At 61.8% G+C, this 11,976-nt stretch overlaps 1 protein-coding gene across 2 annotated transcripts; it reads right to left on the minus strand.

The window, feature by feature from the left end:
* Positions 1-3,147: 3,147 nt before the first annotated feature.
* LOC103346278 (insulin growth factor-like family member 1) lies at positions 3,148-4,865 on the minus strand. 2 transcript variants are annotated; one of them, XM_051837425.3, is made up of 4 exons: positions 4,628-4,865; positions 4,168-4,221; positions 3,822-4,065; positions 3,148-3,565 (listed from the first exon to the last, which is right to left on the minus strand). In XM_051837425.3, the coding sequence occupies exons 1-4, from the start codon at positions 4,650-4,652 to the stop codon at positions 3,544-3,546; spliced, it is 345 nt and encodes a 114-aa protein (XP_051693385.3). In that variant the 5' UTR covers positions 4,653-4,865; the 3' UTR covers positions 3,148-3,543. The 2 variants fall into 2 exon arrangements, with proteins under 2 accessions (XP_051693385.3, XP_051693387.3); XM_051837427.3 differs by lacking the exon at positions 4,168-4,221 and having other exon boundaries at positions 4,628-4,804.
* Between the last annotated feature and the right edge of the window lie 7,111 nt (positions 4,866-11,976).

An 11,976-nucleotide genomic window follows, 5' to 3' on the forward strand; every position in this document is an offset into this window, starting at 1 on the left:
GTACTCCTCTCCCATCAATGCAGGGAGAAGATGAGACAACAGAGCGTTGTCTCCAGTGACAGCCGAGACAGAAATCAGAGTCCACCTCCTGCCCACTGCACCTGGCGTGCGTCTCACCTGGGCTCCTCCAGGCCACAACACAGGGAGCAGAGTGGAAGCAGCCAGAGGAGCAGCAAGTGCAGCCGAGGCCGCAGCAACGGCCCTCCCAGCGGTGACGTGGGTGTGGCTGTGGGCCCCTCCTGACCCTGCCTGCAGCCCCCTAAAGCCCGAGGGGGCCCTCGGTTGTTCACAGAAACCTGCAGGGAAGGAGGCACCAACTCCAGTGTCTGGGGTGGCAGGTGCACCTCTGCTCCACGCCAGGAAGAATTTGAGTGGCCACTTGGGTCTGGAGGGTCCTGCCCCCACTGGGCAGGGTGGCCTGAAGCCCTAGGGTGCCCTGTGTGTGGGGTCAGGGTGGCAACTCCCCTAGGAAAGAAGTGAGCAGCCTGGTATTTCGGGGATGTGCATGGTGTGTGTGTGGTGTGAGCCCCACCCCTGATGCAGAAATGAACAAGACAGTCACTCAGCCAGGTGTCCTGTCCCTGTCGCCCAGCAAGTGCCGAGAAGACATCGGAGCCGGCGCCGCGGCTCACTAGGCTAATCCTCCGCCTTGCGGCGCCGGCACACCGGGTTCTAGTCCCGGTCGGGGCGCCAGATTCTGTCCCGGTTGCCCCTCTTCCAGGCCAGCTCTCTGCTGTGGCCCGGGAGTGCAGTGGAGGATGGCCCAAGTGCTTGGGCCCTGCACCCGCATGGGAGACCAGGAGAAGCACCTGGCTCCTGCCTTCAGATCAGCGCGGTGCGCCGGCCGCAGCGCGCCAGCCCCGGCGGCCATTGGAGGGTGAACCAACGGCAAAGGAAGACCTTTCTCTCTGTCTCTCTCTCTCTCTCTCTCACTGTCCACTCTGCCTGTCAAAAAATTTTAAAAAAATCAGTATTTAGAAGAAATGTATTAGGATCCCCAGAACATCACTGGACACGTTCAGTGGCATTTTGTCAGTCCGCTGGGACGGTGTGTACAAGCATGGAACTCTCCAGAAAGCGCTGAGCACAGTAACAGCAGGCTCTGCACCAGGGCGCACCAGGAGGTCCACGGGGAGTTCTCCGCACAGCGCTCCCTGGGTCACGGGGAGCCGAGAGCCAGGGTGGCCACAGCGTCCTCCCTGGGTCGTCCCTCCTCGTGGTCACCTCTCAGCTTCTCTGTCAACGACGGATCCATCAGGGCCGCACAGCTGTGGTCTTACAGCAGGCCCAAGAGCCCGGGGCGTTCCCAGACCCGCGTTTCCAGGCTGCGTCGGCAGGGATTGGGCGATTGGGCGGCAGGCAGGTCTCTCTCCACCTTGGGAATGGGGCCTCAGCCCACCCCCATCCTGAGTCCAAAGCCCCTCCTCCCACCCTCCCTGTTGGGCCTGGCTCCTTCTTCCCACCGGGAAGAAACTGCAGAGTGGAGAATGAGAGGGGAAATGGGAAAGACACAGCAGAGGCAGAGGCGAGAGGTGGGGCCTGGAGACCCTAGGGGCGGGGCCCCGGGGAGCTGAATCTGAGCGCCAGGTGCCCACACCACCCCGACCCGGGCCGCCCCTCACCCTCTCACTGCCCTGCCCCGCCCCCGAGCCTCTGAGACTGGGCCCTGGCTCCCGCACTTGAATCCAGAGTGGAGCCTACCCCCAAAGCTGAGCCAGAGCCCTCTGCCTCCCCTCCCCCCACTCCTGCCTTCAGCTCAGCTCTCAACAGAGCCCACTCCTGTCAGCCCCGGGCTGGAAGCAGGACCCAGCTCCCCCTCCCCACGGGGGGTGGGGGGGCCCAGCCTCCTCCCACTCCAGGGACCCTGCCTGGCCCGGCCCCTCCCCTCCTCTGCCCAGGACTTAGGGGCTCACTCTTTCCCTGTGATGGAAGCAGCAAGATTTGCTCTGTGATAATTTTGTTTGTGAAGCAATTAGGAGATGCTAGGGGTCACCTGGGGTGGGGTCTCCTACCCAGAGGGAAGAGCTGGCTTCTGGGGGACACCCCCGGGGGCCTGAGCTGAGTGGCATGGGGGAGGGGTGGTTCAGCCATCCTGACACTGCCAGCCCGCCCCCTCCCCAGCAGAGCTGATCCTAGAGACCCTGAATCTATTCCTCCCGGAAGGGGAGTCAGAGCCCCTGCCCCACCATGGCACGGCCTGTTTGCTGTGCTCTGTTATTACATTGATTTTCTTTTCTTTTTTAATTAATTATTTATTTATTTGAAAATCAGAGTTAAACAGGGAGAGAAGGAGAGGCAATGAGAGAAGTCTTCCATCTGTTGGATCACTCCCCCCAGATGGCTGCAACCGCAGGAGCTGGACCAATCCAAAGCCAGAAGCCAGGAGCTTCTTCCAGGTCTCCCACGCGGTGCAGGGGCCCAAGCACTTGGGCCACCTTCTACTGCTTTCTCAGGCCACAGCAGAGAGCTGGATCAGAAGAGGAGCAGCCTGAACTAGCACTGGCGCCCATATCGGATGCCGGCACTGCAGGCAACGGCTTTGCCTGCTACGCCACAGCGCCGGCCCCACTAAATCCATTCTCATTGGCTTCCAGAATGCCATAAGCCAGCACTTTCCAGGTTCATTTCAAGCAAATCCGTTTGGAGGCAAATAATTCCTATTGGGAGGGTCTCAACCCCCCCTCACCACACTGGGCAGTCGATGACAAGTGGACAGGGCGGCCCTGGGCGTGGGAGGGGCTGGGCGGTCTGCACAGGTCCAGGAGAGAGAGGCCCGGGGCCTGGAGAGGGTGTGGGGCATCAGACAGGGGCGGGACCAGCGTCCCCGGCCTCGCGCTGGCGGGCGGGCGGGCGGGGGGCGCTGAGGTGGGTCGCGATGGTTTCCTCGCTCTCGCTCAGTCTCCTCAAAGGCCTCCGAATCCGTCCCCAGGACCCAGAGCTGGCGACTCGTCTCTCCCAGCGCCAGCGACCCCTCTCTGGTCCACCCCGCGCCCCTCTCCCCGCAGGCTGTGGAGGACTCATGGGCCCCGCCCCCTCCACCTGAGGACGCAGGTGAGGCGCTGGCTCCGCGCTGAAGCCCCTACCCTGCCCCCCCACCCCTTCCGCTTTGGCGAAGTCGAAGTGGAGGGAAGAATCGCGCCTGAGATGTTTGTTTTTTGTTTGTTTTTTTGTTTTTTTGTTTGTTTGTTTGTTTTTTTTTTTTTTTTTTTTATTTCGCGAACCCAGGAGACCCGGCTGTTGGTGCCAAAATGCGCGCTTGCCGGGAACAAGCGGCCCCGGGTCGTCGTTCAGGACCCTCCCCAACGCCCCAGCGCCCCCCCTCCCCGGATCACGACATAAAGGAGGCAACCTTTAGAGAGTGCCTGTGCTTTATTCCCGGGGCTGGAGGAGAGGGACTGGGCCGGCTGCACCTTGTGCGTGTGCACATTGGCCTGGGGGCTGGCGTCAGGTCAGGGCTCCGCGGGGCTCCTGGTCGGTGACACCCCCATTGCCTCTCCTAGGAAGGTGCAGGCTGAGGTCCGAGGAGACCCAATGAGGAGGGAGTTAGCTGACTCGCGAGCGGATGCTGCAGAGAGAGACAGGAGTGAGCAGGACAGGGTCGCAGACACAGGGTGGGCAGAACAGGTGCAGAGGAGTGGGGGAGAGAGCTGGGGGAGGGAGACCCTCGGAGAGAAACAGGAGCAGAGAAGAAAGAAGTATGGGGGAGAGGGGTGAACAGAGGCCCCGGGGTTCATGGAGGGTTAGACTCCATGATGGACAGGACAGGCACGGGCCCTCCCCGCTGCTGGGCAGCCCTCACCCCGTGGGGTCCAGGCCCTCACCTGCGACACAGCCGGTCCCCAGGGCCCGCGGCCGCCGAGCAGTCCTGGTCTCTGAGTTTCACCGTCAGTGACAAGGGGCAGCACTGCTCGAAGCACACCCTGTAGGTGCAGTTGCCGCACCCGTGCGTCCTGGCCAGGGGCACCACGGCCTGGTCATGGCAGCAGTAGTGTGCCGGGTCGTAGAACTCGTCCCCGCACCTCCCATACAGCTCACACACTATCCGGCGAGCCCCCGTGGGGGATACTGCGGAAGACAGAGCAGGTGTGGCCCGGGGCAGCAGGGGGGCAGCTTGGTCCCAGCCTGAGGTCCCCAACCCCGCCAGCATCCCTGCCCCTCCCGGCTCACCTGGGGCCCCTTGGGAACAGAGGACCATGAGGAGGCAGAGGGCGGCTGAGACAGCTGTGGAGGGCAGAGGGCGGGATGGGGGATGGCAGCCTGGGCCGGCCTCCTGAGCCCAGCCTGAGGCCGGGGACTGAGGCTCGGGGAAGCCTTAGAGGCAGACCCAGGGTGGGATCCAGACTCCCTGTGGTCCAGGGTCTTGTACAGCACAAGAAGGGCTAAGAGCTTTGGGCAGGAGGGGAGCACTGGGAGGAAGAGGCTGCAGAGACGGGGGTGCAGCTAGAGGGGCTGCGTGGGCATTGGGGTGAGGGTGGGAAGCAGGATGGGGTGAGGTCTTTTCAGGGGCTGTGGCTCAGGCAGTGCTGTGCTGGAGTCGCCTGTGAGGGCAGGCAGGGCTTGGGATGCAGGGGCCTGGGAGAAGGCTGGGAGGAGGGGGTCAGCTGGGCCCAGGACCCTGTCTCCTTACCCAGGGTGCAGCAGCGGGGACTCATGGCTCAGAGCGGCTGCCGTGGAGTCGGGGGTGACCTGCGCATCTCAGCAGGTCCTTTTATCCACAGATCAGCTGGTGACGTCACTGGATCTCAGCCCTGCTGCTCAACATGTAGAGACTTGTGGGGCCCTGGGGCAGATCTTGTGGCTGAACAGCGAGAGTGGAGAGAGGACCAGTGTTTTTCCATCACTTGCCCCAAAGGCCTCCCTCTCCCTCCCGGAACTGCATTGGCTGCCTTGGCCAACAGCAGGGCAGGTGGTTCCCCGTCCACTCACCCTGAGACAGCCCAACAACTCACCCCCCCATCCCATTCAGTCTTTGCATTTCCCCACTTCCTGTGCCAGGCTGCAGATTCCTGACATCTTCCCAAAGGGGCCTCTCCACTCCCCTCTGACTTCACAGCCCAAGCCCCTGTGGCATTCAGGACAAAGAAACCGTGCTGAGTTCTGTACCACTGGGAATCCCAGGTAGCACAAGGCGGGGCCAGGCAGGGGGTCCTGTCGAAGTTTGCTTGGGTAGCTCAGGAGACTGGAGTGGGGACAGACCTGGGCACAACCTGGGGCCTCAGAATCCACCACGGCTCTTCCCATGTAGTTCCTGTCCCTTCACTAATGCCCATCGGATGAGGAGCGCTTGTCTATTTAGTCTGCAGTGCCCGGCTTTGCTGAGGTTGTGCAGGCTACCCCAAGGCCGTGTCTTCATGATGCTTGAGGCACAGAAGAGACACACAGGCAGGGACAGAAAGGGAAAGTAAAGAGTCGTCGCTTGGTAATCCTGCTCCATGTCATTATTGTCGTACATCTGTCGATCAGGGTCCGCGGGAGAGAGGCCACAACCAGATGCAATGCTTTCACAGGTTCTCCCAGCGCCCAGGGTGCCTCCCAGCTCCTCTCCAACCCACCTGCCCCTGGAGACCCCCTTCCCCGTGCCGCGGCTCATACAGCAGGTCCTCAACACCCAGACTCCAGCCCTGCCCGTCTGGAGCCCAAGCCCAGCCTCAGGCTGCTCTGGGGCTGCATCCATTCCAGTCGCGAATAAGCAGAGGGACCAAGGGAGCAGGAACAGAGCTGGGCCATCCTGGATGAGGGAGCCACTCAAGGGTCCAGACTCAGCAGGAAGCCAGGTTCAGGAGCACACTGGGTGGTCATTTCTGGGGGTATCCATGTCTGAGCTCCAGTGGTCCCAGGTGGAGGCACAGGTGTCCCCAGCCAGACGCAGGGATGGCAGTGGAGGCTGGCACTGCTCCAAAGTGCCAGGACTGTCACTCAGATTCCACCATGTCCACGATCCTCTGACAGCACCCTCTGTGCCCCCTGCAGGACACGGCACCTGCTCTGTGCCATGCACAGGTGCAGGGGGATCCCTTTGGTCTCTCCTGCACCTGCTACCTGCCCTCCCTGACAGGGGACAGTGCTGTAGAGCAAGCACAGAGGCACTGGCTCCCTGGCTCTGAGCTGATCTCTGGGGCTGGGGGAGAGCCCAGCTCTGTGCCCACACAGTCCTGCGTCAGGCCAGGTTCTGCCAGGCCATGGCTGGGTGACCCTGGGGAGGTGACTTTGCCTTGCTGAGCCCTGGGTTCCTTCCTGCTAAGTGTAGAGGGCCTGCCCAGGTGATGCGTTGTCGGCAGGACTGACAGACATCATGTGTCTCAGGGCCTGGCCACGGAAAGTCACCGAAGACCACCCCACGCCCAGGACTGGACCCTCTGGCAACAAGGACACCCGGCCAGTGGAGGACGAGAGAGACGATGGTGCTGGCTGGAAAACAGCAGAGCAGACGATGGCGCCTCCTGCACTGAGGGCTGAGCTGTGTCACCTGTGACAACCCTGGAGGAACCTGAGGCTGGTGATGATGTCATCGCTATTTTTCCCACAGCGAGTCACAGCCAGCGCTCCTGCACTGGGGATTCTAGAAGGTTCCACAATCCTCCTCCTCGGCCAAGAGCCAAGACACAGCTGCCCTGTCACGTCTTCCCAAGAAGTTCCGGTACTCAGGTTCTCGTTCCAGCATTTTTAGAGTTCTGGACTGGGGCCATGGGACAGGACCTGCTGTCTCCACCGGGGTTGGGGAGGCCGGGCCTGACTGGACCTGGGTGAGGCAGAGGCCCCGTGCCCCGGGCAGGCTCCTGGCCGCCCTGCTGTGGAGGAGCCCGACCACACTGCAGACCCTGCATTCTGCTGTCTCAGGGCTGCTGGGGCAGACCAGGCTCAGTCCCCGCTGCTGCGGGCAGGGGCTCTGGGCTGGGGTGCGGGAGGGCAGCAGGCACAGCCCAGACCTCCGTGGGTGCTGACAGCCCAGACTCAGTGTCATGAGGCTTTGGGATCAGAGAGCCCTGGGTCACATCCTGTCCCTGCCCCTTTTCACATGGCTAAAACGCTGCCCACACACTGCCCACTTCCTCCCCCAGCACCTCGAGCCCCTGCCCGATCCTGCCCACTCTGGGGTCACTCTCTGGGGACAGGTCTGCCTTGCACACAGGCTCCGGCTCTGAGACCAGGTCCCGGGCTGTGCTGGCTGCCATGGACTCTCAGGTCTTGGTCCCGGGTTGTCCCAGGAGTGAAGAAGGCCCTGTGTTCCTAGATGGTCAGTGTAAGATACTGACCTCAGATGGTCCTGGGTTTAATCCTCCATCTCTGGATGCCACCTAGACCCTGGCCGAGGTCCCACTGCTGGTCAGTGTCTCAGGCTGCACTAGCCCAGGTCTCCTGAGCTGCCACCCAGGGGCCTACCAAAGCCTTGCAGGAGAGCCCTGCTCACAGACGCCCCTGGAGGAGACCCAGGGAGGAGGTCCCGGGCTCCTGGGTGGGGCTGGCAGAGCCAGGCTCCTGGGTGTGAATCTGGGTCAATGCAGACTCTGCCTGCTCCTACCTGCTCACCCTTCCCCCAGGAGGAAGCAGGAGTCCCCCTCCTGGTGGTGGGGCAGTTCTCTCCACCTGCCCCAGCGAGCCCCGCCCAGGGCCCAGGGAAGAATGTGCTGGGGAATGTCAGGTATGCAGCAGGAGGGGGAGGGCTCCCCAGGCCCAGGAGTGCCCTCCCCTCTGGCTGCCCAGGAGGAGGCCTTGTCAGTGTTTGCTCAGGCTCAAGGTCAGCATTTCAGGGACTGAAGAGCCTGCTGCCTGTGGAGCCTGGTGGTCAGGCTGGACCCCTGCCCTGGTGTGTCCTCATAACGTGGTGAGGAAGGACCCCATGTCCCAGAGGGGCTGTGTCTCCAGGAACGAGGCCAGCACAACCTGCTGGGCTGTGACCCAGGACCCAAAGGCCACTGCTGCAGCCCCAGTGTTTTCTCAGCAGGTCAGGGCTGGTGGGGGTGAGCTGTGGAGACCCCGGTGTCCCCACAACTGTGCTGCCCAGAGCGGCAGAAGCACCCAGGACCCCAGTTGCAGGTCAGCTGACTCCCCGTCCTCTTCCTCATCTCAGCCCTAAGTCTCCCTATCATCCCATCCCCCTCATCACTGGGAATGCGGCTAGGGCTGAGGTCAGACTCCTGTCAGTCCTGACAGCTCCCGCCCAGCTCCTATCTCCCCTCTCTGTGTCTTTGCTGTTGGGGCCGACACTTGGGAGTCAGGTGTTGCTGCGGATTTGATCATCACCGAGATTCAATGGAACCTGATCATGACGGTCAGCACCAGGGGCGTGGACAGCTCCTCTGCTCTGACCTCCACCCTCCCCACCGCATGTCAGAAGGTTTAACCTTACCATTGTGTGTGTGTGCATGAGTGTATGTGTGTCTGTGTCTCTGTGTGCATGTGTCTCTCTGTGTGTGCATGTGTGTGACTGTGTGTGTGTTATAATACTCACATAAAGTTCACTATTTTAGGGGTGTGTTTGGCCTAGAGCCCAGGGTGCCACTTGAGCTGCCCGCATCCCATGGCAGAGTACCTGGGTTCCATCCTCAGCTCTGCTCTCATTTCTAGCTTCCTGGGAATGTGTGCACCCTGGGAGGCAGCAGGTGACGGCTCTAATACTTGGGTCCCTGCCACCCACATGGGAGACCTGCACTGAGCTCTTGTAGTCTGGCTTCGGCCTGGCCCAGCCCTGACTGTTGCAGACATTTAGGGAGTGAACTGGTGGATGGAAGATCATTCTCTCTCTCTCTCTCTCTCTCTCTCTGTTCTCTCTGTTTCTGCTTTTCAAATAAAATGAATAAAAGTTTACCCATATAGGAGCCCGTGTGAGTCCCAGCTGCTCCAATTCTGATCTAGCTTCCTGCTAAGTGCCTGGGAAAGCAGCAGAAGATGTCCCCAAAGGCTTGGGTCCCTGCATGCATGTGGGAGACCCAGATGAAGCCCCTGGGAGAAATATCCATGCAATCCAGGCCTCGGTGCCTGGGCAGCAGCTGGAGGAGCCCCAGGCCCCACTGTGACCCTTGTTTCAATCTGGAGAGGAGTGGGTGCAGAGTCCTCGAGTCCACCAGGGGGCATCACCTCCTTTTCTGGGTCTCCCTCCTGCACCAGCTCCGCTCTTCACTCCCTCTGCCTGGGGCCAATTACCCACACCTGGTGGGGATGCAGGACCTTCTCTCCCCTAGGAACTCCTTTTTAAGGATTTTTTAAAGTAGAAAGGCAGAGTGATAGGCAGCAGGAGGGGGAGGGGAGAGAGAGAGAGAGAGAGAGAGAGAATCTTCCAGCTGCTGGTTCATTCCCCAAATAGCCCCAATGGCTGGAACTGGAGTTTGGAATTCCATCCGGGTCTCCCACATGGGTGGCAGAAACTCAAGCACTCGGGCCATCGTCAGCTACCTTTCCGGAACAATAGCAGGGAACTGGATCAGAAGCGAAGCCGCTGAGACTTGAACCTGTGCTCCAGTGTGGGCTGCCAGGCAGGGGGTGGGGGCTTAACTCACCATGCCCTTGTTGCGACCACCAGCCCCACTGATGTGTCTGCAGGACCACCCAGCCGGCCTCCTGTGCCACCCGCGGGTTTGCCCTGCTGCGTTTTCATTGCCACACTCGTGAGGTCCAGTCCTCCCTCTGCTGTGATACGGGCTGCATGGGAATGGTTTGTCCACGGCTTTACCAAGGCCGATGCCAGAGACGGAGGCAGGGCCCCAGGCTGGGAACTCCTTGCTGTTGCATCTAGATAATGTGGAGACGCTGGACGTGGGAGCCAGGGGCCTGCGCCCCTGCACAAGACCCCATCCTCCGGGCGGGGCAGGCAGCCATACTGCCAGGTGCGGCCAAAGAAGCAGCGACTGCGGGTCCTGGGCTGTCGGGTCGGTGGCCGGGGCTTGTCGGATGAGCCTGATGGCGTGCGGTGGCTGCGCGGGGCTGTGAGCCCGTTCTGCTGGGGTCACCGCTCAGCTCAGCTCAGCACAGCACCTGGCCTCATCACCAGCACCCAAATGACCTCGACAGCACGGCTTCCCTGCTGTTTCGCTTCCACGGCCACTACACACATCAACTTCTCTGGGAAGATGAGCATGGGACTGGGCTCAGCCCGCAGCCACAGGTTTCCTTAAAGAGGGAAATGAGCCCACCCACCACCCCCACAACACCTCGGAGACCAGCGCAGGACTTCCTGCTTCCCTCAGGGCCACCCTGAGCGCCCTTCCAAGGCTGCACTGCGGGAATGGGCGCTCATGAGGCACCCGAGCAGGGAGCCATGGACCTCTCTCTCAGGGAGGGGCTCCTTGCTGGGTTCCCCTGTAGCTCAGAACACTGCATTCTACCCTGAGAGTCCAGAAAGGAGAGGGCAAAGCTGGGCTGCCCAGGTCCCTCCAAGTCCCCTCCTCCAGGAAGCCCTCCCTGGTGCCCTAAGCCCCTGACCCAGCCCCGCCCACTCCAGGTCTCCACTGGGAAGAGAAGCAGGCCTGGCACTAAGTGCACTGTGGCCCAGCATCAATGAACACAGAGTCCAACTCCAGGCATGAGCAGGGAGTGGATGGTTGACAGGCCTGGCTCCGCGTGTGCTGACTCAACCCTGCCTGCCCTGACACAGCGGCTGCACCTCCCGGGCTCCCTGGCAAGCTGGGGAACATCTGGGCCCCGGGCATGGCCCCTCCCCTGCTCACCCAACCCCGTGCAGAGCTGCAGGGAGCCAGGCACCAGGAGCTCCAGGGCCCCCGCAGGAGAGGGCGGGGCGGGGCGGGGCTCAGAGCCTTCTCAGTGCTGGGTTCCTGCCCTGAGGCTGCAGTTCCCAGCAAAATTAGCTATGAGGTCATCAGGAGACACACGCGGCAGAAGCAGGCAGAGGTACATGGGCCCAGCGTGCCCTGGCGGCCTCGGAGCCTCCCGCCCCCTGGGAGCCTGGTCCTGGCGGCCTCCCTCAGCCCCCCGCCCCCTGGGAGCGTGGTCCAGCACCGCGGAGACCCCGCTGTCCTCTGGTGGGGTGCAGGGGGTGCGGGTTTTGCCCAGAAGTCCCAGAGACGAATAAAGTCGGAGACGGACCCTGGCTCTGGCGTCCGCGGGGGCTTCCCGAGCGCAAGGCCTGGTTTTCTGTTTTTCGTTTCCCGTCCCCCGTGTGCGGGATGAGGGCAGGGACTCCCGCAGGGCGGGCTCTGCGCGGGGAATGAGCGCCTGTCCTGGGTCCATGCACTGGGCGCTGAGTGCGCGCGTGCGCTCCCAACACTGACCACCAGGGGGAGCCGGGATCGGGATTGAGGACAGCGGGGCCCTGACGGTGGGCATCAGAGTCCCAGTCCTGTGTGTGAGTGTGTGTGAGCGAGGCCCGCAGTGTCCTCAGAGGCCGCCCAGTTTGCTGTTCATTCAGACTGGGATTTCCCCACGTGTGGACACAGCCGCAACGGTGCCTTTCCCCTGAGAGACAGCAGCCAGGGTTGATGGACAGCCCCTGAGTTCTGGGTCCTGGGCTGGTCCTGGCAGGCCAGGGAGCTGATGGAGACCAGGGACACGGCATCCACCCACACACATCAGTGACTTTGTCCTACTAAAAAGATCCCACACAGCGCTCACAATTAGAGCCCTACAAAGAAAACAAAGTCATTGCCAATGCATTTTACAAGGAAATGCCAGAATCAAGTGCAGGGCGGGGAAGTGGTTAAGGGCAGGGAAGTAGTTAAGGGCAGGCTAAGCAAGGAACACACCTTTGTGACCTCTCCTTGGACAGCTAATGTCACTGAGGGTGCGATACCCCCAACGCAACCCACAGACCCAGCACGGCCCCTCCGGGAGCCCCACACCCTTGCTTTGTGCAGCAGTGTCTCCGCTGATTTCCAGATCCATGAGGAATATCGCGAACCCTGTATGGACTGAAACTGCTTGAAAGCCACAAGGAACGGCCGCTTTGCACCACGGGGAGGGTGAGGCTTCAAAACTGGGGCTGGAGGACGTGGGACGGAGCTGGCCAGGAAGCAGAGAAGCCACAAG

Source organism: Oryctolagus cuniculus, chromosome 18 (assembly GCF_051225735.1).
Source record: "Oryctolagus cuniculus isolate XC-2025 breed Fujian yellow rabbit chromosome 18, ASM5122573v1, whole genome shotgun sequence".
Lineage (NCBI taxonomy): Eukaryota > Metazoa > Chordata > Mammalia > Lagomorpha > Leporidae > Oryctolagus > Oryctolagus cuniculus.